This window comes from Athene noctua, chromosome 6 (genome assembly GCF_965140245.1).
Source record: "Athene noctua chromosome 6, bAthNoc1.hap1.1, whole genome shotgun sequence".
Classification (NCBI taxonomy): Eukaryota; Metazoa; Chordata; class Aves; order Strigiformes; family Strigidae; genus Athene; species Athene noctua.
Window position 1 is genome coordinate 11,317,860 of NC_134042.1, and position 26,203 is coordinate 11,344,062.

Here is a 26,203-nt window from a genome sequence, read left to right on the forward strand (position 1 = left end):
GTTTATCATTTTCATCTATTCCTGGAAAATCTAATGCCTGCTAACTTCACACTCCTGTTCTCAGTAAAACTGTCAAGTTTGTTAACTCCTACGGAAGTATTGCAGAATTTATGATGAAAAGTCTCAGCAGCAGGTATACTGAATGGCTCAACAGCCCAGCCAGGCAGCTCCCTTTCCTACAAACCAGGGCCACCCTGTACAGTTCTGGGTACCCTCCAGAGGAACAGTTGGTACAGTTAGGCTGGTGAGTTTTCTATACTGAGGAGTTGATTTGGGGCTCCTGCTTTCACTTTCAGGGGATGCACCTCATGTCTCCTTTCCAGTTTTCAACACGTACCTAGCTAGGTGGTATATCCAATTCTTCTGCTTTCCAGTGTTTTGTAGAGTGTGCAGAGACACAGGAGAATGGGCTAATTGTGCAAACAGTGCCTACAACCTGATGATCCACACCGGTGCTAAGACAGAGTGATATACCTGGTAGTTTTCAGTGGTGATGCTGGCTGGCAAGCTGGTACTGTAAGCCTTTGCCATACCGCTCGTCTGATTGCTGTCTGCTCGCAGGTAGAGGAAGTGTCCTGTGGACAGACAAGTGAATCAGAAAAGACAAGATGCGCTTTTTTTATAGTCTTTTGAAATAATTTAACATTATTCTGCTGAAGCACAGCATAAGTAAGATGACAAGTGTGGCTTGAGAGTAGATCTACTAGTGAGGATATAATAAGCACTCTGGGAGATTTCAGCAGCACAAAAGTCAACATCCTAAACCCTTTTCTAGAAGATGAGTGCACAAACCTCAGACACCACTCAGGTATTTTCCCATACAGAAGCTCACACCAATCACTGAAGTCCTGATCTCCCTGATTCTTATACCATTTAGCATCAGTGACTTGCTGAGACAAACAGTGGGCTGGAAGAGCTTATTTGTAGTCTTTGTTCCCAGGGACAGTTTATACCACCTCTCAAGAGACAAACGGGACACTCCTATGGACACCATTTTGACAGGGAACTGCAAGGCAAGACTCATTTGTGCTAACACTTCTGAATTTCAGTCTGAATATGTGGGGGTCTGGCCTCTCTTTCTTGTTTACCAAGCTGACAGTTCTGGGCATTAGCTGATTTTTTTACTGTGGTATTCGATGGCACAGAATGTGTACGATCACTTGGTCTTGGGATATGCTTACATGTGATGCTCTTCCTAACCCACTGGTGGAGTCTGGCAAGGGTCTCCAAAATATTTGTTTCTACAAGCTGCCTAGTTCTGTTGGGCAATTTTTACTTTGTGATGCAGCAGCTATCATGTTGCTGCTGAAGTACTCTGCAATCGCATAGCTCATAAGAGGAAAGAGGGAAGAAGTACATGTAGAGAAAAGAGAATTCATTATATTATGTAATTTTCTTAAGGTGAAGGAAAACCCGTCTCTGATAGTTTTGCATTAACTTTGTTGCGGAATTTGTTTCACACAGAGTTTTGAATCATGTTCAAAAGTTCATTTTAGGTACCTTTAAAGTTGTTATAGATAACACTGATGCTAAATGGTTCTTTGGCAGTGATTCTAAACCAATTAAAAAATCCATAAGTTCAAGGCTTATGTACATACACACACACACACAGAGAGCGAGAGAGAACTATGAGGAACCTACCACCAGTGGCTTGCAAGGTAGACCCTACAAATGAGTCATCTTGAATTGTTTCAGTAAAGCCTTGAATAGACCAAGGAGATGCTGTGATTTCATTCAGTGTCCAGCCACACGGACCCTCTTCAAAAGAGCAATGTGAGCCCTTTGGGAGACTGTCTACAATGGAGAATAAGAAAAAGCAGGAAAATTGTAGAAGCTTGATTATGTAACAACACAGACGCAGAAGTCAAAACTCACTGTGGTGGTCTAAACTACCCAACCTATGCCGCATAGTTTTTCAATGTCAAAATATTAAATATGTCTCATTTGTTTATTTCCAGAGTCACCATCAGAAAACCAACACTGCTTCTGGAGTTATTTGAGACTTTGCAGTGCTGTTCTTGCTCTAGACATGCAAAACTGCAGCTCCCACAATCTAAAGAATGGTAAATCACTGCCATGTGTTTGTAAAGGCATATGAAATTGCAGGCATCACAACATTTTTTGTGTACATTTAAAGGAAGGACAATCAACAGATTATTTTAGATCTCTGCCACTGTACTTGCAACAAAGCGAAATACTTCTTAGCACCACATATACTGAGTCAGGGGATTTCTCTGTCATGATATGCAAGAACACTAAACTGGGACCTTGGAGGGACAGATTTATGACCGTGTTTCATGGCTGGCACTAGAAAGATAATCAGCACCTTCCACTGAAGGGAAGTTCAGACCTTGAGTCGAGAAGGAATTTCTCACCCAGCTGCAGAAACGTAAATAACATTTTGCCTTTCTCTGAAGCAGCTATGAGAGGCAAGTCATTGAGCTCCTTACTGTAATACTTAAAAAAAACCAAACCAAACAACCCAAATCCATTTAATCCTGTATAGGGTGAATTTTCAAAGAGAATCTTGATATCCAATTAATGTAAATAGGCTAAATTAATTCAGAAGGCAAACACTGAATTAATCTAGAAATGGAATCAATTTAACTTATTTTTTATTCTAAATTATTTTTTCTAATGGGATGAAGATTCCCATGAAGTGCCATGGCACATACTCACCACACCTCACTCCCTCCTGTTCTTTGGCAGGGCAATCACTGATGAATTCACATATTTGTAGGTGGCTGACACAGCCTCCATGAAGGCAGGGGAAGCTGGAGCCTTTGTCATATGTAGAAAGACCTTGGTTTTCTTTATCTAATGGAAAAAAAGGGAAAGAAGCCCAGAAATGTGTTGGTAGAATGTGTATGACCTTCAAGTGTATCAGCCTTCATGTGTAGGACCTCAGAAAGTGTCATTTGGGTGATTAGTGATACTCACCTCTGCTTTTTACCATGTAGGTTTCTATCCAGCATGAGATTCCTGCAGATCACCTCAGCTCTCATGGAGACCAAATTTACTGCTCCTTTCTCTCTTATTCACTCTCTTCTGCTGTGTTTGTGCTATCTTTAGATAAACACTTTTAATTTATTTTTTAAGAAGGACCTTGCTGTTTCCTACCGCGGTGTGCCCCTCCGTTCTGCACACGCGACTGTGCCAGGCAGCTGTGGCACGCTGCATGACATTCTGCTGCTGGAGGCAGAGCTACCTGCTTAGCTTCTGTCCTGACTGACACATTGCTAAGCCCTATTGAGACTCAGGCTTAACTAACAGTCCTGCTGCTGACACATTTCTGCGCCAGCTCTGTGGCACCCAGCCCATGAAGACAGCTGCTTCCCCAGCAAGTCTGCTCACTGCACAGGAACTTCACTCACAGTCTAGTCAGCTGTGCTCCGGGAGCATTTCACTGACTGCACACGTACCCAGCCACCAGACTGAGCACAATTTTTAAATCTGATATTTCCCAAAAGCATGACTCTGAATGCACCCAGCCTGCCCCATGGATGTGTGTGCATGGATCTGTAATGGACCTGCAGGCTAGGGTAGGTCTCTTCTGGACCTACTCCCCCCTTTAGCAGAGCTCTGCACGGAAGTTCCACTGAGATTGTTACTGCTCTGGAAAAAAATGCAAAAGTTAGGGAACCAGTTCCAGAAGAAAGAGAAAAGGACACCTCTGCGGCAATCCAGGTACACAGTCTGAAATAGTATTTCTCTATGGCACTGCGTTGTGCTGGGTACATGTATCATCTTATTTAGGGACTGAGTGTTTAGCATAGCGCTTCAGGCTGTATGCATCCCCTCAAAACTCCATGACTGTCAAAAAATAATTACATAAAAAATATAACATTTGTTAAATTAAAAGATTAATGAGTGCAATAGAATTAAATCTCAAAACTAGTCTCATGATATATTATGAAACAACTCTGTGAAACCGGTATTCAGTATTCTTTTTTTACAGTTGAAGTTTTTACATTACATTCCAAGCTATTTCTACAGTGTCTGCAAAACGGAGGCAACAGCATTATATTAATGCATGAAAAACAGGAAGTGAAGAAGATTATATCTCCAACCTGCAGGCTGCCTGTGCTGACAGACTCTTGTACTTCCAAGAAGTCTAGATGACATTAGCAAGGTTCTGCACAGCTACTGAGGATCATTTGCATGACATTCACAACAGGACTGTGCATGCCGGGTAAAACTGACGATTTCTGAGCTCAGCACTCAGTACTTTGGAGAAAGTAACTACATTCCAATTACTTTCATTTCAGACAGAAGTTCTCAGCCCGGCGGTAGCAAACAGACCCTATGGAGTGCAGATCAATGTTTCTTTTCTTTATAGATTTGGATGATAGAGCCTCGATATGGAAAAGGCTTTGGTGACACAAGGTAGTCTTTTGTTCTTGATTATCTAAGAGAGAATAATATTAAATGCTAAAATAATCTAGGCAAGTACTTTCTTCCACCCCTATTGCTGGATGCAGCATAAACCCTGTTTTTTCCTCACACAAAGATCAAGCAAAGCTGAAAAGCAGAGAGGATCACTTAAATCAGTGCTATATGTAATATAATATATAATCAGAGCTTCAACCCTGCCTTTGGAGCACACACACATGTGCTCACACACATAAAACACATGCAAATGTGACCCTTGACAGTACTGGTAAATACTGCCAGAATCTCTAGAGGAGACTCAGCTTTCATTTAAATCCCATCTGACTGACTCCCTGATCACACTCACCAGTTTTGGTGAGGATGCTGCTCTCTATTCTGACTGCATTTGGTTATTCCAAACCTGACTGTATTGCAACATACCATGAAAGCAGTTCCTGAGTTGCAAGGAGCCCACTGCCAGTACTCCAACCTCTTGTGCTCCACAGTTTGAATACAGCAAGGTGATTTTAAAAGGTCTTTCTATTCGGCCAATCTGGGCCATCAGGTATTTCCATTTCATCCTAGAAAACAACAAAGAGCTAACAGACATACACACAAGAGCTGAAATCCATGGAGTCTCTAGCATAAAGATTCTGCACTGCACCAAACAGAAGTAATAGTATCGACATGGGGAATTGACTGATGAATGTAAACTCCAACATAACAAACAGGTGTTAATATAAAACAAATCGTGTTTAGCCTAACAAACTCATGTTTAGTTATCTTTGCTGCAGATCCTACTGTTAATGATGAAAAGATCCAACCATTCCCAATGATTCTTAAGTTAAAATGGGATTTAAATTATCACCAATTTTGTACACCAGCATCCCACACCCCCTCATATGTCCCTTCACATATAGGGTTGTGTTCTGCTCGCTCTTGCAAGTACAGATCAACCAAGCAGTTGCAGAAGTCTCTGGATGTCCTCAAACTGACAGTGACACTGTATGTTCTGGAAGTAAATGTCTGGCCCTGAATGTTTCTTACTTGTGTCAAGTGTGAGAACCTTTTTCTGTGCGTTCTCTATCTAACCTCCCAGTTTAACAAGCTAGAGTGCACCCAACAAAGCAAAGGGAAGAAGAGAAGTGGCGTTCCAGAAAATGCAGATTGCTCTGGCAATTCACATTTCGCCACAGAACAAATGCCATAGCCTCTAGACAGCACAGGTTTCTCAGCTATGCAGCACTTGTGACAGTTCAGAGAAAGACAGATGGTCCCATGCACTCTAATTTTAAAGATGGTTGTTAGGCATTGAAAACTTAAGAGAGATACTAACTGGGAATTGTCAAAGTACCTCGCTCAAATCAGTCTGATGGAAGTCAGCATATCCAGGTGTCATTTAAAAATCCAGCAGGATTCTTTAAAGTCTTTTTATTTTTAAAAACTGTCCTTCTACCTCATGTTAACAAGACAATAAAATACAGTTAAAACTATATTATTTTGTAAAGGGGTTGTAGAAAGGATATTGGCAAAGGAGTCCTTGCCCTAAGCTCTTTTCATACCCGACATGCTGCGACGTTGCCGGGGGCACCCTTGGCCTGGCATGGGGTGAGGTGTCAGTGCTCTAAGTAGTGCCAGTGGGATGATAAGGAGGCCAGGCCGCAGTGTTAAGCTATGTTGCTCTGGCTCTGCTCCTAGCATTGCTTCTTCATTTAGGAAATGCCTTCAGCTGCCATGATGTGGTCATCTAGCCCTTGTCCTGCCCCAAAAACACCTTAGAAGGCAACACTCAGACAACAAACACATCTCTACTGAACACAATATTAAAATCACAGAACATCTAATCTGCAACTTGCAAAACACCCAAAGCAACTTTATTTTTTATCACTCTCCCTGCTTTTACTTGTCACTGGTTAGTTACCTAACTCATTCTTCCCTCCACAAACCAACTATATACCTTTTTCCAGTGAGTTTCTTACTATCCCTTCTATGGCATTCCCCCATTTTCCACTTTCACCAATGAACACACATACCACAGATATCCTAAACTCATCTGAAGTTGAGCTCCTCTTATCAAGATAACCCTATTTCTCCCATTTCCTGCCCCATCATATCATATTCATTACTTCAATATAATTTAATTCTGCTTCAGAAATGTCCAGCCCTGAACCAGAACTGCACCATCTCTACTACCCAAAGGAGAACAGCTACTTTACTTTCATTTTATATTACAGTGCAGCTTCAGGAATGTCCAGTACTTATAAATATACCTTACAAATACACTTATAAATATATCCCCCACCCGCCACACTGTGGCACAACATCCAAGACCATTCAGCACTGACCCAGAACTGAATCACTTCTGCTACGTGACACAGCTTTGTTCATCACTCCATTACATCCTGTTGGCCACAAAAATCAATGGGTCTTAATCAAATTGGTTCAATGAGCCACTGAAGGTACAGACAGTCTTTAAATCTTTTGAATTTACCTATTAAGCATACTAGACCTTCCAAGCATTGAGGCATAGTTCTAGTACCTCCACCAAGTTACAAGGCACGCCGCAGATGAGACATCACAGTATCACCAGTGTTAGCACACCCCTGAGTGCAGGAACCTGTAGCACACAGCCTCTGATTCACAACCAGTGTTACAATTAGTAGCGGAAGGTAAAGAGATTACTGCCTCACAGATGAAAACAATTACTAGTTCAGCTGCTGCACCTTAATCCTACATGGTTTATGAGCCAGATACTTTAGAACTTGCCATTTAGAGGATGGTATATCAAAATAAATGAAAACCACTGGTGATCTAAGTCAATAAACCAAACTCTGAAATGTCACAACTGAGAAAGACACACTGTCCAGTCTGCCATCTCTCCTGGGAGAACTGTGGCATCTGGGAGAAGAGCAAGGCCACTGTCTTAAACCACTACTTGTGTGAACTGGCAGCCTTCTGATTCAGAGCCCTAAGGCCCCATGAAATATTCTAGTTCTGCACTGAAACACTTCTAGTACTGAAATTTGACTCCATTTATAACACCACAGCAAAAGTTGGCAAGCATCCAGAGACCACAAAATGACGAGTAGCTTTGCATCACCTAGAATCCTTCTGTGCATGGAGTCTCATCATCATTAAGGTATTCCCCTTCAGAGAAAGCCTCACCCCCAAGATCCAACTGCAGCAAGATTTCTAATGTTGTAAATAATGACACCTTCTTTGCTTGGTTCCACTATCCAAACAGGGGCTAGTCCAAGCCAATTTAATTTTCTTAATGGAATCAGGAACAAAGCCCATTGTTGATCTAGCAGAAGACGGATCATTGCAGCAGGCTTCCAGATAAGCCAAGCTTGGCAATACCTTTACTATTGATTTTAAGTCAAACCTGATCTCAAGTAAGGATGTAATATTACTCTTCTTCTAAGTAGAGATGTTAAAATGGATTTGTATGTATGGAAGGGCTACCAGAGTCTGACATAATTTTGAGAAATTTGCATGGATAGAAAGTTTGAAGTTGCAAGCAACCTGATGCTTAAGAGGCAAAAGAAATCAAGATTAACCCTGCAAACCTATACTTTCAACTTTTGATTTGTATTTTCAACTTTTGTTTTACATTAGCCTCTCAATCTCCATTGCTGAGCAAAAGGTTTCCTCCCCCTCCTTACCATTCCTTTCTATGCCATGTTTTTCCATGCCCAACAAAGTTAACTCATTAATTTTAAGAAAGACTTTTAATATTAAGAACAGCAATTTCTTAATTAAGAGTGAAAAATTCAATGAAGCTGAACAGGAAACTTGAAACCTTTTCCGAATTAGGGGGACTCGCTGCATGGGTTATTGACCAAAGGTATGCACACTAAATGCTTCTAGGCTCAATCAGTGAACATACAGATTAGAAGTTTCACATTACTTTTCTACATACAGGAAGTTGTTGCCTGCAAGTCTTCACAAACATCCAGTTCTAGCCATTGGACTTAAAAGGAAATGAATGAGAGAGCAGAACACATGCCTACCCCTTTTGCCTTCACTAAATGGTTAGAGGGTTCTTGATCCAGTGTATTTTTGGGTGCAATTTTAACAGAAGTACGAGGAGCAGTAAGTCATACTCCCAGACTGATGTTCAAAAATCAGTCTTATATAACGGCTGGACAGCCTCTCCTTTTCTAGCTGCATTTTAAAATTAAAATGGCTCTGCTCATTGTTGTCAGTACATATTAGGCATTTTCTGAGGATGCCTACCAGACTACTCCCTTTCAAAGGCTTATGTAGTTGGACACCTAATTTATGAAACCCAAGTGACCATACATGTTTTTAGACATTCAGGTTAACTATATGACAATGTTTCCATGTACAATAGTAGAAGTTAAATAACTTTTGTGGATAAAACCAACCACATTACTGCAACAGAAGTGTCAAAGATGGTAAGTTTCTACAAGTGTCTCAGAAGCTAGCACCACCCCCACCCACCCCCCAAAAAGGGGGAAGACACAAAAAGCTAAGCAATAATTGTTTTGTGAGGTTGGCTAACTGAAAACCCATGTGTGCACATGGCCATGAACTTTTTGCTTTTTGACCTATCAGACCATCATGGGCAGTGCCTTATACTTCAGAAAGAAAACAGAACAAAATCAGCTTGGCTTATTGACCACAGAAAGTGAAAAAGATTATCCCTGCCCCAAGTGATGCTTTTTCATTTTCACTGAACTGTGAGCACTTAAGGTTGAAAGAAACTAGCTCCTTACAGAAACAGTTTTGGCTGACAACACTGAAATAATTGTGGTCAACAAACACAAGCATGTGAAACCATTCAAAACAAAAGCATACAGGACTTGGAAGAATTTTCAGCTGTGACTGTTTCTGGGTCTGTGTGGTAAAGAGGATAAAGGTGGAATAAGCAAAATAGTAAAAAAAGACATTAGATGTGACCTGAAGAAGCACCATAACTGTAACCCTGAGAAAATGAAGACAGCTTTCTGAGCCAAGTGCCAGACAAAGAAGGCTTGGGCTTCCAAGCAAAGTTACAGAGTCTTGATGTTTGAATGCTACCAAGATAATGAGAAATATAATTTTATATATTTTTTGTAAATATACAAAATTTCCAATGCCTCACTCCCTTGGTGGTTCTCCCTCTAATGGTATTAACTCAGAATACCCATGCCCTGTGGTTGTGGTATATAACAACAAATACTGTGACATTGCCCTGCTTATTCAGAGGCCATGGTGTATGAAGGTCTACCTGTTTCTTTGTTCTTTGAATAAGGTATATGTGAAAAATATTAACAATTTAACAATAAATCCTAGTAGTGCAGCTGGAATTCATGATGAAATCATTGATCCTGGAATTGAGGGATGACAAAAGGGACTGAGCAGGATTTTCTGGAGCGCCTGATTATCTGAAAAAGTGCCACCTAGACTTTTTGCTATATCTAAGTTTCTACCCTGATCTCAAGACAATCCCTTAGTAGTAATTGTCAGCGATTAAACTATGTACTACACATAGGCATCTATCTCAAGGTCCTCCTTGTTCTGCTCTAAATTGTGCAGCAGCTCTTGGTTAGCACTGAAAAGCTTGTAAAACTCTCATTGTCTATGGAAATCCACTGCAAAGCTTCAGGATGGTCTCTCTTCTCAACAACCAATGTTGCTAAAATCTTAATCATGGAGAGAATGTTTGTTTCAGACTGCATGCCTCATAAGAAGCAGCTCAATCACTGTGTTAGAAATAAATTTTGTCCTGCCTGCATGCTCAGATTTTTCCGGACTTGTGCAGAGATTTTGAAGAGTTTCCCTGTAATGAGGGGGAAAAAGAAGGTTATTTGACCTAGTATGGTTCCTAACTCTGCTTTATCTCTTTTCTATCCCTCTTTTCTATCTTGATTTAAACGAGGACTCTGTCACCTTCCATCTTTAAAATCTTAATACTAAACTCTCTGAGCTTATCAGTGCTTCATTTCACTAAGAAAAAGTAATACCAGTGTCTATGCCAAGTTCCAGTCGAGCTAACTCCGTCCTAATAAAACTAAATGCCATCACTTTCAGAGAGATGATAATCTTGATTGCATGTAGAATTGTTTTGCAGTGCTCAAATAAGCTATTAAACAACATACACAATCCATTCCAGAGATACAGCAGTGATTGTGATCAAAGCCCGCTCTGGCCAGCTAGGTCTATCAAAAAGGTATTTTATGAGTTTATGTAGGGGAACGGAGCTGTGACTGCAGTTGCAGAGCCTTGTCAAATACTCAAAGCAGCAACGGCAGTTGTAGGTAAAAAAGGACATTAGAAACTGATCCCCAAAAAATACAACAGATTCCTTGTAAAATTGGCAAGAAGAAGGGGAAGGAGTAGCCAGGAAGGAAGTGAGCAATAGCTAAAAGCAAGAGAGAGGGGGATCTGAAAGAAAATAAACACCTTTTTTTAGTCAAACTCTGCTATCTTTGGCTGACCAGGAGTCTTGGCTACAGATCTCCATGGCAGCCTGGAGAGTGCCAAAGAATTCAAAGAAAACAAGAGCTGGGATCTATTGCTTAAGTTCTCCATGGGAGTCAGTCAGGTGATGGAAATAAAAAAGCTCCGTTGTGTGTCTGACCCAGGTTCTTACAAGGCAGATTGCAGCAAAGGAAAAACAAGCATACTGAAAATGGCAAAGTCAGATGACACGTGGACTTTTCTCCTTATCCTGTTGTGATTCATTCCCTTTGCCCATTTCTCCTCCTTACTGCATTCTGTTACACACAGGAATTAAGAAGTAAAACACTGGGAAGGTCAAAGAGAAGGGAATACAGAACAAGATCCAGGGTTGCTGCACTTTTTTTTTTTGGTGTTCACCTCTTCTCAGCTCTAGCCTCCGTTTTTCACCTCCCTGAACTCTACAAATGAAGCAAAAGAGGATGCTCCTGAACTTAGCAGACAGAAGGAGGAAAATACAGAAGAGGTAAAGTTAGCCCTACCTAAAATGAGAAATGTGACCCCTGTAACAATGATGGGACTCCTTGAATACTTAGAGATATCAGTTACATCACCAAGGCAGTCTTTGGACTGAGTGCATTTCACAGCTATAGTCCTAGCATCAGTGAGAGTGTCAACCAGTCCTGACTCTTACACATGTGAGGGAAGAAGAGTGAGTCCTAAGCAAGTATGGTTTTTTTGCAAAGGGCACACACAAAACCTGGGTCTGTTACAGACATCCTGTCAGGAAGCTGCACGCTTCAGTCCTGGCAGTTCTGCCTTCATTTTCTGCTGTAACATCAGCAATGATCTCAAGAAGGGAGAAGACGCTTATAAACAGTGGCATGGGGGGGCTCCACCCTACCCTGCAATTCAAGGTCTAAACAGCTGCAAATTGATTGTCTTACCCGGCATCCTCCTCATGGCCAACTCTCAGAGAAATTATTATATTTCTGTTTGTCTCCACATATCTGATTTCAACTGTGAACCTCTGGAGGAGAGGAACAGCATCCTGTGAACATATGGCCAGTTCCAGCACGCAAGAGTCCAAGCTCCCAGGCAGGATGGGGCTATGCAGGCTGAACTCACATCTATCTGGGAGCCTACTGGTGTTCAGAAGGAAAATGTCCCCTGTGAGGAAAAAAAAAAAAAAAAAAAAAAAAAAAAAAGAAGAGACACACACAGTGTGGATGGAAGAGAAAAATAAGAGGAAATAAGAGAGTAATAAGAGGGAAACAAATAAGGATTTTGATGAAAGAAATAAGAAGAAAGGAGAAGACTATGCACAAAACCCCAAAAAATAACAAAGTATAGAAAGAAGAATAAAGTAAAAATGAGTGAAAAAAATGAAGAAATGATAGAAGGAATGAGAAGAGAAGAAAAGAAACCAAACAAAGCAGAGTGAAGACATGTCCAATAAAACAAAAGCCAAAGACTTTGCAAGTCAGACAGCAGACATGTGAAGCCAGCCCTGGCTTGTAAAGGATTGAGTTTCCTCAGAAATATCCAGTCTCCGTAAGCAAAAGTAGCTTATCCTAAAACAGGGAGATACCAAATGAGTATATAAAGGGGCTGGCTGTTTACAGGGTACATACATGCACAACTCAGGCAGCACACATACACTATATGGCTCTTAGTGACTCTTGGGCACTGACAGTGCACTTACGAGTTGTGCACCAGAACAAGCATATGGCAGTATTTTTAGTGACATGTGCCTGAGGCCTCAGCCTGTTGGCTCTGTTGCTACCACCCACAGCTCCTACCAGTGCTGGGAGAAAGCAGATGTCCATTCGAGGGGATCTGTAACTCTGCCTACCTTCAACATCTCCACGGGAGGAACTGTTTTCCAGAAGAAGCTGCTGCCTCTCCTGAGACACCAGGACACCAACCGAAGATAACACCCAGTCTGGTTTTCCAAAACTGTCTGTAGACGTCACCCATGAGCAGCTTGAGCCGATGATACAAGAGATTTCTGTTATGAGAAACCAAAGTTTTCAATGAGGCCTTCCCCAGTTCTAGGGACAAGGGTGATGCAGGCATGAATGAGCAGACATACAGCATATGGGAACTATCTCTCCCAAGACATGGAAAAGTTGAGGGGAAAAAGAAAGTTTGTTTTGTGCAATAACAACAGAGTGTCTCCCATGGCAGGTGAAGTAACATGCCAGAATGAAAAACGACCCTGTACACTCTTGGCAGGTGTAAATCAGCATCCTCCCACTGGTATAAATAGTAAATTTACATCAGTGGAAGGTCTAGCCCACATATATATCTAAAATCCTGAGTGAGAATAATACCTAGTGCAGCAAGGATGGTGAAACTGTATGGCTTTAGCATCTTGGCAAAGAGGAACAAATGAAACTCTAAGGTCAAGCCTCTTTCAGCAATAGAAAGATTTTGACAGGGTCCTAAGCAGAATAGCTGAGCAATGCAAGCTTTACATATTTATTTACTATTTTTTTTAAAACAGCTTTGCTTTCCTCCAGCAGGATGGACAGGAACACCTTCTTAACAAACTCCAGAGTCTATTTGCAGCACTGAGAACACTAGATCATCCTGGCCAGAATTTTTCATAATCAGCATATTATAAACCAGACAAGAAGTAATTCACTGTTCTCTCATCAATCTAATATAAACTCCCTGAAGGGATGTTAGCTGCACAAAGCTCTCCCACGCAGAGTGGGGCTGAGCAGATATGGTAAACTGATATTAACTTGCACGATATTTATTTTCAGTAGTAATAATAATAATATTACAGTAATAACTGGAGGACCCCTAGGCCATATGAGAAATAATAAGACTAAACATTTGTATTTGGGATCCTGATGTTTGGAGTATATTCAAACCTTGCAAACATGAATGACACTGTTATTCCTTTGGTTGCCTTATTCCTGGGGAGAAGACAGGTATAAAGAGCAGAATTAAGGTCAGTGATATAACAAGGATAGGTGGTTGCACAGGCAACACAGATGTGGCAGAAATAAAAACATAAGAGCCTCTAGAAGATTGGCTATACTTCAACTAAACTTTCAGAAAAAGAAGAAATTGAAGCATCTTTTGAATGCAACAGCCGAAGTAGACAAGTTTTCCCAATTTTTGAAGTCTTATAATGACATTTTTATAAAACACCACCCAGTACGCAGAGGTAAGAGAAACACAGATGTTACAGAGTTGCTGTGGCTTGGGACAGGCTGTGTGTATGTGTGTATGCAATGCCAGCTTCCAGTAAGACACAGGATGGGGGACACTGGCCACTCTCTTGGCTCTGCTGGCTCTAGGGAAAGATGTCTGTGCACAGCTACATGCTAGGGTTTGATGATCCAGTGAAACAGCTTTAGGGATCTCAACATCCCAGAAACTCCATGGCTCTGTGAGACAAAGCAGAGTCCTGATTCAGATCTGCTGTGCCGTTTCAAATTTATTAAAGTTTGACAGGTTAACTCAGTGTCCCACAGACTTATTATCAGTAGTAGAAATATTTCTATCAGGTAAAAATCTAGTTGGTCATAAAACCCAGAAAGCAATTTCTCTCACAACAGTATGACAGTGCAAGAAAGCAAATTGAGAGCTCAGGAAAGAAAATATTCCTTTTCTTTTTTAAATAGAGGCTTACTTGAAACTAATGTTTATGACAAAATAATTTCATTAAATCTTACCAATATCCCTGCTTGCAGTAGCAAGGACTGTACAAATGCAAACTTAATCCTTCAAACATGCCTCACATAACAAAGCAGTTTGCAGCTCAGATAAGCGAACACAACATTCTCCTTCAAAAGCATCTGATTCCCATACTCCAAGCTGTATAAAACCTATCTGCCACAATGTGAGGCCTGAGAGGATCTGAATTCCTGGAAGAAGAGTCTGAAATAGATCAGGGAAGTTGCTGACATCCAGTAAAAAAAAAAAAAAAAAAAAAAAAAGGACTCTGAGCTTTTTGGCAATAGATCATCACAGAATGGTTTGGGTTGGAAGGGACCTTAAAGATCATCCATTTCCAGCATCCCTGCCACAGGCAGGGACACCTTCCACTAGCCCAGGTTGCCCAAAGCCCCGTCCAGCCTGGCCTTGAACACTGCCAGGGAGGGGGCAGCCACAGCTTCTCTGGGCAGCTTGTGCCAGTGTCTCACCACCCTCACAGGGAAGAATTTCTTCCTTATATCTAGTCTAAGTCTTCCCTCTTTCCATTTAAAACTGTTACATCTCATCCTATTGCTACACTGATCAAGAGTCGCTCCCCATCTTTCCTGTAGCCCCTTTAAGCACTGGGAGGCCACTCTAAGGTCTCCCCAGAGACTTCTCTTCTCCAGCTGAACACCCCCAACTCTCTCAGCCTGTCCTCACAGGGGAGGTGCTCCAGCCCCCTGATCATCTTCATGGCCTCCCCTGGACCTGCTCGAGCAGGTCTGTGTCCTTCTTATGTTGGAGACTCCAAAGCTGGACACAGTATTCCAAGAGAGCAGAGCAGAGGGGAAGAATCCCCTCCCTTGTCCTGCTGGCCACACTGCTCTTGATACAACCCAGGATATGGTTGGCTTTCTGGGCCGCGCGTGCACGTTGCTGGCTCATACTGAGTTTTTCATCCACTATTGCTCCCACATCACAGAATCATCTAGGTCAGAAAAGACCTTGATCATCTAGTCAAGTCCTTCTCCTCAGGCCTGCTCTCAATCCACTCATTGCCCAGCCTGTGTTTGTGCTCGGGATGGCCCCAACAATCAAGTGCATTGCATTGCGATGGAAAGATCCATCAAGAAGAAGCTATAATCCTTAAGGTTACACTGGTCTTTCTGGGCCATTCCTCCATTTCCAGTCAGAAATCCAGTGGCACAACTTTCTCATAAAGGGTCTTTGTGACTGCCAGCATCTATCTTGCACCTATATTCTGAGACAGAAATAAGGAGGATGTAAGGAAGAGGACTTATGGTACCTGGTTTGGAAGGCTGATGCAATGAAACCATCCTACTTTTTATCAGGGAGAGCTTCTGAGGAGGATTTGGTGAAGAAGAGTTTTCTTCATGTGATCCAGAACAGGAGACAACAACTATAACAAAACAAAAAGAACAGGGGAAGATTTTGATGTTCTATACAAAACTATGCTTCCATATTGTTAAGCATAAACATATATTTAACAAAGCCCTGTTATATTACGCTCACCCTTGTTACAGTGTACTGGTGCAGTACTGTCCCAGGGATGTTTCAGAATAGCCCTACCACTTCTCAGAAATATAACTACAGCAGAATACTTTACTTGATAATGTGTTCTCTACTATTCTTTATCCACTCACATTTTTACCAGGATATATAGTCTACATAGACACTGTATATTCCAGTAGTGCCCATGTTGCAGCACCCAGCTGCCTGCCAACAGGTTGGATAGGGCTTTGAGCAACCTGACCTAGTGAAAGATGTCCCTGCCTGTGGCAGGATGCTTGGACTAGATGACCTTTAAAGGCCCCTTCTGACCCAAACCATTCTCTGATTCTGTGATTAGAAGAAGAGTTCAACTGTAAAATATATGCTATCTATACAATACATGACCTGGATTTATCAGCAATCTTTTGTGATGACCTGCATAAGTGCTCTCATCTTCACCAGACAAGAACACTCCATCTGAAACTAACACTAATGAAACCTTCGCATCACTGCACACATCCAGAGATTTCTTTCTTGCTGCCAGGTACAAAACCTGGGATTTTCAAAGGAATCAGGTAACTTTCCTGTATCTGATATCTAGAACATGTAGTCTGTCCAAAACTCTTCTTATTAATCCCCCTGTACTGCTCTATCTCAGGGATCCCTTTGTCATATAGCTATAAAAACCTTCATGGGTAACTGTGACATTTGATCCTGATTGTGGCACCAATACATACACAGTTGTGCATTTTTACTTAGATCAGACCTTAGAGTCCTGATGTAAAGTTTGGTTGTGCTGGATAAAAAGACCAAAATCTCAGAAGATATAGAAGGCCATAGAAATTATTTTCTACTTCACCAATGTGAATAGTAAATCCAGCATGCTAAGATTAGCTGGTTTTAAATGGAGGCGGTGTTCTGGATCAAATTTTTGTTATTCAAAGGAAAATAAATTTATCAAAATTATTATCCATTGTAGTACTTCTGACAATTAAATGTTCATTACCTTCTGACCTCTCTTTGGAACAACTCATACCAACAATGGCTTTCTTATTTAACCAACATGTGCATGTGAAAATACACAAGTCCCAGACTAAGCACGCAGTAATCTTTATTTAAGATTGTGTTAGTCTTTTCTAGGTATCATAAACAAGTTGACTAAAACATACTTATTTTCAAAAGATGTTCAAAGACAGAGAGATGCAGAATGAATTTTCAAACCTCAGCCATGTGCGTTATGAATTCAGCAATATAAAAACGTGAAATCATGTCAGAGGAGACAGGAACCTTATTCACATGAATTGCAGTTGAGAAAAAAAAAGTATAAACATCCCATTGATAATAGCTAAGATATTCTCAGCAAAACTATTTTGAACAGTAATATTATGAGAACATACAGAAGGATCTAGAAAAAGAAAACCGAAAACCACCCAAAACTTGAACATATCTTAAACTTTTTCAAACTTACCACTGCTTTTAGTTTTTCAGCAGTATCTGGTCTGATTTTAAAATGCTAAAATTATTTTCATTTTAACATATATGGCAACCTGCACCATTCAGTGAGTAAAATACTGTGAAATGTTTCATAACATAAGAATGCTGTATCCTTCCATCTTTTATTATAATACTAAAGGCATCCATCAGTCTTCATGGGGTTCTAAGGAAAGAATAACTTTAGAATAGAACAGCATCATGCTGCAGCAGACACATGGTGTACTGATAACAGACTTGTGGTCTCCACAGACCAACTGTCAATCCCTACATCTTTTCCTGACTCTGTGTTCAAATATTTATGGATATTAATGTTGGAAAAGCTGATTCTGCACTTTATAGCAGATCAGTGTCAGTGTCTTATAAGTAAGGTATAATTGGATGAAATCCTCAAAAACTGTGAATTCTTATGTGGCACTTAGCTGGCCAAAGTTTGGGCAGCCTTATGAAAGGCTTGTCTTATGAAAAATCCATGCTAAAAATCAATCACATATTGCAAACAAATCTATTTCACTACGTTAATAGAAATTCTGCTGTGGAAAGAGAACAAGACCTTCTGACAACTTGAGTCTGCTCCTCCCAACTTATGTTCTGTGTCTGTTGAGACATTGCTCAGTCCTATATGTCCTGATCTTTGTTAAGCACTGCTGTAGGTTCAGTATTTACTTCCCTCAGGGCTTTCTGTAAAGCCTGTTCCACCCACTCATCTCCTTACAATCCAAGTTGCTCATATATTTTGGAAATAGCCTAAATATCATGGGACCCACAAAATGTAGTACAGTCACTGCAGAAGTTCTGCTAGAGGCATTCCTCCTGACAAAACTAAAACTTAATCAAAATATCTGACTTGCACTCCCCTCCACCCATTACATACACACCTTTGGGATTTTCCTCTTCTTTCTCATTAGCAGACAAGTTTCAGTGGCAGATTTACCATGAACAGAGACCTAATCTACTTGAACAATGAGTTTACTGCTTCAGTGTGAAAAAAAATCCATTGCTATTGGTGATGGCTGAGACAAACAAGGTACAACAGTTTTTTGTACCATTGAGATAAGCGTCTATGAAGTTTGCTGGTCTGGTATTAAGATATATTAACACTTTACTGCTTTGCCACAGAGAGCACTGCATGAAACTTGATCTGCTAATTACATTATATGCTGTGCATTCTGTCAGCAACACCCTATTTAATTTTGACAAAAAACCAAGAGGGTTCATTCAAACACCTGGTAACAAGCCTATTTGCCTACTCTGGGAAGATGCCACTTACTGAACTGGTGATATGAGAGGAAGAAAAGGCAGTCAATACAGCAGACTTCACTGAGAAACAAAATATACTTAAGATAGAAGACCCTAGATTCAGTGATAGGCAAGGAACTTGTTCATATGCGCCCACAGAAATATGTCCCCGTTCATTTGTTTCCTCATAGCAAGGAATTTCTGGCTATGGCTGAGCAGAGGAGAACTTACAGTATGATGATTCCAAACATGAGATGTGGATAGTGGTTCTGTAACACTCCAGTCCAGCCTACACTCTGACTTTACATCTCAATTATTCTTCGCTCTCACTCATTCAACCTCTCTCAGTGAACTTAAAAACTAGTGCAGAGTCACTAAAAGAAACTCTTCTTCATTTTCTTTTGAAACTGGGAACTCCAGAGATGCTTCTAATGACCTCACATCATATCCTCTCATACATGCTTGTATATAATTCTTGTATGACATGAGTTTCAGCATTAAACAAATAATAAAGACTATTGCTTATCAAATACCTATTTTCTCTGTTTTGATCATCAAAAGACCATGATTTAAGTGAAAGGAAATAAAAGATGAAGAGAAAGGATATCAGTGATTTTAAGCTAGGTCTGCCATTAAGGAACATAAAATGATCAGGAAGAAACAGTAAATGTAACAGTACTCAACTGACACAGCAAAATATGGGATCTTTTAACAGTAGAGTACAAATCCATTGCTTTTTCTGTAATGAAACAGAGTAAAATCAGAAGCCTCCAGCACTCAGAAGGTAATTCCAATTATTTCACTATCTTACAAAAAAAAACCATTCGGACAACTGAAATTTTTCCTGATTCCTAATGTTATTTTGCAGAAGAAAAGAAAACTACAGAAAATACTTAGAACTCATGATGGTAAATCAATTCCAGGTCAGCAAAGACATCTTCCTTTAGAGCATTAAAAGAATTTCCTTTAGAGCATTTTCTAGTGTTTTTCCCCATCTAATATCAAAATACCAATCATTATTTCTCACTGCTTCTCTGAGAAGATAAACTACAGACTAACAGACCTGACTGTCAGGAAGTCAGACTAGGTGAAAAGGCGACTCTGTCTACTACGTATCCTAGTATTTTTCAATTACTCCTAAACCTTCCACTTTCAGCTCAATAGATAATCTCTCTCCTTCATGAGTATTTACAGCTTTAAGTTATTAACACTTCACCTTGAAAATATCACTGTGATCTCCTGCTACTTGCTATTAAACTTTTATTCTTTGCTCATTAGTTGGTTGGTCTCCATGTCCCTTGCTTACTTCATCACTCTTTTTGTACTCTGTCCAGATAGATTGCAGGTAATGATCAAACAGGGGAGCAGCATGACAAAACGCAGTTTTGCCAAAGTTTATTATGTGAGGTGATACTTTAGGATCTTCTTAAAGCCTTCTCCAGTTTTTCAGGGTTCTTACCAAAAGGCAGACATCGGTGCACACTAATGCCATGCTATGCAGAATGGCCGTTCTGCTTTGTCTCCAAATATCCCTGTTTATCTGTGCAACAATCTCATCCGTCATTTTAGCCAGAATAAAACCTCTTACTTGATCATCTACCATGACATCAAGTCTTTCTCTGGCATGTTTTCTTACAGAACAGGTATTCCTGTCCTCCGTAGGTGTATTATTTTCCTTTGAGATAGTTGGTTTTAGTGCACTGTTGAGTTGGACTCTGCCTTATTTTTCCCTATCTTAACCTTTATGTTACCAGAAGATCACCAGTACACTTCACAGAATTGTCTAGGTTAGAAAAGACCTTGAAGATCATCCAGTCCAACCATTAACCTCACACTGACCATTCCCAATTACACCATATCCCTCAGCGCTATGTGAACCCGACTCTTAAACCCCTCCAGGGATGGGGACTCCACCACCTCCCTGGGCAGCCCATTCCAACACCCAACAACCCCTTCTGGAAAGAAATGCTTCCTAATATCCAGTCTAAACCTTCCCTGGTGCAACTTGAGGCCATTCCCTCTTGTCCTCTCGCTTGTTACTTGGTTAAAGAGACTCATCCACAGCTCTCTGCACCCTCCTTTCAGGGAGCTGTAGAGGGTGATGAGGTCTCCCCTCAGCCTCCTCCAGACTAAACCCCCCCAGTTCCCTCAGCCGCTCCCCGTACGACCTGTGCTCCAGACCCTGCACCAGCTTCGTTGCCCTTCTCTGGACACGCTCGAGTCATTCAATGGCCTTTTGGAGTGAGGGGCCCAAAACTGAACACAGGAATCAAGGGGCGGCCTCACCAGTACCGAGTACAGGGGTCAGATCCCTTCTCTGTCCCTGCTGGCCACGCTAGTGCTGACACAAGCCAGGATGCCATTGGCCTTCTTGGCCCCCTGGGCACACTGCTGGCTCCTGTTCAGCTAGCTGTCAATCACCCCCCAGGTCCCTCTCTGACTGGCAGCTCTCCAGCCACTCCTCCCCAAGCCTGTAGCGCTGCTGGGGGTTGTTGTGGCCCAAGGGCAGCCCCCGGCATTTGCCCTTATTGAAACTCCTCCAGTTGGCCTCAGCCCATGGCTCCAGCCTGTCCAGGTCTCTCTGCAGAGCCTCCCTGCCCTCGAGCAGATCAACACTCCCACCCAACTGGGTGTTATCTGCAAACTGACTGAGGGTGCACTCCATCCCCTCGTCCAGATCATCAATAAAGGGAGTGGCCCCAAAACCGAGCCCTGGGGGACACCACTCATGACCGGCCGCCAACTGGATTTAACTCCGTTCACCACAACTCTTTGGGCCCGGCCATCCAGACAGTTTTTTACCCAGCAAAGCGTGTGCCCGTCCAAGCTGCGAGCAGCCAGCTTTGTCAGGAGAATGCTGTGGGAAACAGTGTCAAAGGCCTTGCTAAAGTCAAGGTAGACAACATCCACAGCCTTTCCCTCATCGAATAAGCAGGTTGCCCTGTCGTAGAAGATCAGGTTTATCAGGCAGGGCCCGTCTTTCATAAACCCATGCTGACTGGGCCTGATCACCTGGTTGTCCCTTTTATGGTTTTTAATGGCACCCAAGATGATCTGCTCCATGACCTTCCCTGGCACCGAGGTCAGACTGACAGGTCTATAGTTTCCTGGATCGTCCTTTCTGCTTTTCTTGTAGATGGGTGTCACATTTGCCACCCTCCAGTCCAATGGGACCTCCCCAGTTAGCCATGATTTCAGGTAAATCATGGACAGTGGCTTGGCGAGCACATCTGCCAACTCTTTCAGCACCTTTGGGTGTAACCCATCCGGTCCCACAGACTTGTGTGCATCCCAGTGGTGCAGCAGGTCTCTGACCACCTCCTCTTCAACTGTGCTGACCTCAGTCCGCCTCCCTTCCATGTCCCAGCTCATGAGGCTGGGTGTGCAGGGAACAGCCAGTTCCACTGCTAAACACTGAGGCAAAGTAGGCACTGAGCACCTCAGCCTTTTCCTCATCCTTAGTTACCATGTTTCCCTCTGCATCCAGTAAAGGAGGTAGATTCTCCCTAATCCTCCTTTGTCTGTTAACAAATTTATAGAAACATTCTTTTGTTATCCTTAACAGCTGTAGCCAAGTTGAGCTCTAGCTGTGCTTTGGCTCTCCTAATGTTCTCCCTGCATAACTTCACTACATCTTTATAGTCTTCATGAGAGACCTGGCCCCTCTTCCAAAGGCAATAGATTCTCCTTGCGTTCTTGAGATCCAGCCAAAGGTCCCTGTTTAGCCAGGCTGGTCTCCTTCCCTGCCTGCTTGTTTTACAGCACATGGAAACAGCCTGCTCCCGTGCCTTTAAGACTTCGCTCCTGAAGCATGTCCAGCCTTCCTGGACTCCCATATCCTTCACGGCAGCCTCCCAAGGGATTTTGTTAATCAGTCTTTTGCAGTTTTTAAGTTATCTTCTGACTTACTGCTAAAACTGTCAAATAACACATAGCCCAGAATTTACCCTTACAGGAAACTTACAGGCAGAGTTAGTCAATAACAATTCCTATTTATACTTTAATTTTAAATCTACATATGACATAGTGAATTGTATCAGCCCAGGCACACACCAAAGTACATATCAAGAGTTCCCAATTTAAGTATGTGACTGAAGTTGGAATGCCCTACATCCACACTATGAGTTTTGTCAAACTGGTAAACTCATTAAAAAAAAATTAGACTGCATCAAGCTGTCTTTTCAAATAAGCTCTTTAGACTGACATATAATTATAAATCTTTTTCCAGTTCTTTAAACCTATACCATGTGTTCTGGTATTTTTACTCATACTGATGTTAAGGCAGCAATCTTCGTATTATCAAGTCTTACTCACTTGAGTAGAACGTACATCAGCACACATAATTAAATGCAGCCATCCAGCATATTCCATTTACCCTTATAAATACTAATGAAGCATTAACTTTCTTTCAGTTCTCCAGATTTCTTCAGTAACACAGCACTTACTGAAAAATTCAACATGGATGTCTTCTAAAGCTCCTTAGCTAGTTCTTTCAAAATTCTTGAACACAAGCTGTCTTGACCAATTGTTTTACAAACAAGGCATTTTAGTAACTGCTTTTTTCACAACATGTTTGTATTATGAAAACTTTTGCTTTATTTCAATGTGACAGTGAATCATCAATTGTTGGGTTTTTTTTCTAGAAATGTTTATTGAACTCTTTTTCTTTTTGTCTCCATTATTGACAAACCTACCACACACATCTATTACAGATTCATATAATTGCTAAGGGTTTTTGATACTAATGCACTTGGAAAACATCCTTAGACTTCCTAACTCTGCTGCTGATTTCTTCTTAATTTCTTTTTCTTTCTTCCTCTATTGCTAAATTTTTGGCTTTTCAGCTTCCTTTTACTGCAAGCAATGTACTTTTTTCCTTATTTTCATACCAGCATAGCCTCCCTTTCAACTATAGGCTTGTGGCTTGCTAGCCATTTACACAAACAACTCAACCATTATGTGCATTTTTATGTCCACAGCCTTTCTACCAACAGAGTTAGTGTGACATTGTTTTAAACTTTGGGAGATTTACCTCTTCTGCAAGTACCAAGATACATCACTTCAGATGTTATTTAGGCACTGAAGTCCATTTCTTAGACTATCTAGACTGAAGCACATGTCAGACCACTTCAGATTTTATTCTGTTTCAAATAAGTGTGTATTCAAGCCACAACCACTTCCACTTGTATAACATCTGGGTTTAGTTCTGAGCTCAGTTCTTACCTCAGTTCTTCACTTGCTGAGAATAAGTCTCAGATAACATTGTAATATGTGATATGAGGATTTGCATTCAGGTGCTGTCACTACTCAACATTTGCAAAGATGCTCTCACACTGGCACAATGAAACTTCCAAGATATCACTTGCATTGAAGACTGCACACACACAACAGACACACATGCACACACTTTTTTCCTCCCCTTAAACAAAACATGCTAGTTTGCATTTCATCCAGGTTCTTAGTCAGATTTCACAGTCTACAGCAGTCATCAGCAAGCACATCAACATTTATTTTGGGTATTAATTGATCTTTTGGCCTTCAAGATCATTTGGTTCAATGGCTAGGGAAAGAAGAAATGTCGGTTTTGCCACGTAATAGTGTTCCAAACCTACTTCTGTCCTTCGATTCCAATCACAGAAATCCTCCTTCCTAGTCTGAGAAATTACAGTTTATCAGCATTTAGGTTTAGAAATTAGTAATTCCATTCCATTGCCACTTGTCTATTAGCCAGCCTCATGATGCTAGTAGTAGGCAGTTGGTGCTTTGATTAGTGTTATTCCCGACTCCCTGCTAAACAAGTGATTTTTATTCCTCACTTTTCTATCATTTCCTTTGGTTGCTAATTTAATATCATCCGAACCAATGTGGCCTAAAAAGTCTAGAAGATTGCTTCCCCTCCAGTGAGCTGGAGGTCAGTCAAACCACAGAGTCTCTTTTCCCCAGAGAATATAGACAAACCTAAGTCTTATGCAACATAGCTGGCTAGCAGAATACTTAGACTTTTTTTAAAAAAAACCTTTTTGTATTCTTTTATGTGCAGAACATGAATGGCATCTACAAACATACCTTGTTTATGCTCTTCTTTGGCACCATTAGAAGTTTTCTAAAAATTAGTTATATTCTGCAAAACTAAAACCAGTCATTTATGCTAGTATGGATTTTCCTTGTAGCTCCTTGCTTATTTACTTCAGAGAACCTATTCAGCTTTGCAACCCTATCTGGTATCCCACCCACAAGAAACAGAACACCACCTCCTTGCCCACCTGCTGACTTGTGACAAGAATCTTCCCTGAAGGGTTCTAAGTGGATCAGTCTGAAGAGCTTTTCACAACCAGGCACAGAGCAACTCCCTGTTACACTGTTCTCTTGGATTGCCAAAGATCATCTGCAGTTTCCATAACATACAGAACGACTAGAGATTTGCAGTTGTACAAAATTCCTACAGTCCTCTTTCCCACTGCTCACAGCATGCCTGCTTCCTTGCTACCCCTAGTTACACAAAATGCTGCTTTGTCTCTCATTTCCTCACTTTCTCTATTCGGTCACTCGGTGCCCAACTCCTTCCTTGGATAGTAATGTTTCCTGAATCGAGTTGTCCAACGACTCTTTATCCTCTCCAATGCCTTGTAGAGTGCGTACTCATCCTTTCATGCCTCAAATCTTTGCTTTTATTAAAATCACCATGCTGCACTCAAAAAAAAAAAATATATATTCTTTAAGCTGCGACACAAAATACAGCACATTGCAGGTTTCCACCACTGTGCTACAGCTATTAGACAGAACTCACACATAAAAAGTTTTGCCCATGCCATCTACATTTTTCTCACAAAACTCACCTATTATATAAGATATGAGATGGAATTCTTGGGTCCTCCTCTTGATACTACTTCCCTAACTTGGCATATTGCCTTTGAATAGCAACTTACTAATTATGATTTCTTATTCAGTTTTTGGTGTACATGTACATCTACTGAAATAGATCTGAATGACTATTTTAATTACAGTTGAGAAACAGGCTACCAAAAACTCTTCTTGAAATCCAAAAATATTCCATCTACTGTGTCCTCCTAATCTACTAATTGTGTAGTGTATAAATGCGCATACTCACGTGTACACATTGTCACATTAACTTAGAAAGATTTATCTTTTTATAGCACAGCTGCTCATTACTCATATGTCTATTTTTATAATACTAACTGCTTATTACTCACAGATACTAAGGACTAGGTTTTGCATTGTCTCACCTCTATGAAAGCTGCCAGGAATCAATCCCATGCTATCCAATTTTCCAAAGGCTTTCCAAGGACCTTTGAGATGCACTGTTCAGGGAAGCTCCATTCTGCCCTACTTCTTACTTTCTCTTCTCTGTTCAGGCTGGGGTGGTTGCTAGCAGAAGAGGCATCTACTCCTTTTCTGCTAACTCTGTACAGAAATTATACTGACAGCTAACACAGGTTGTACTGATGGTGGTTCTAAATAAGAGAGATTTGTCCATATGACCTGAGGCTTCACTGGCAATCAA

At 41.1% G+C, this 26,203-nt stretch overlaps 1 protein-coding gene across 1 annotated transcript in view; it reads right to left on the minus strand.

The window, feature by feature from the left end:
* Nucleotides 1–16,985, minus strand: part of LTK (leukocyte receptor tyrosine kinase) — a 53,358-nt gene extending 36,373 nt beyond the window's left edge. The window contains 8 exon segments of the mRNA XM_074909157.1: nucleotides 475–575; nucleotides 1,642–1,794; nucleotides 2,680–2,817; nucleotides 4,813–4,952; nucleotides 11,727–11,949; nucleotides 12,635–12,790; nucleotides 15,746–15,859; nucleotides 16,958–16,985. Of these exon segments, the coding sequence (XP_074765258.1) occupies nucleotides 475–575; nucleotides 1,642–1,794; nucleotides 2,680–2,817; nucleotides 4,813–4,952; nucleotides 11,727–11,949; nucleotides 12,635–12,790; nucleotides 15,746–15,859; nucleotides 16,958–16,985 (1,053 nt within the window).
* Between the last annotated feature and the right edge of the window lie 9,218 nt (nucleotides 16,986–26,203).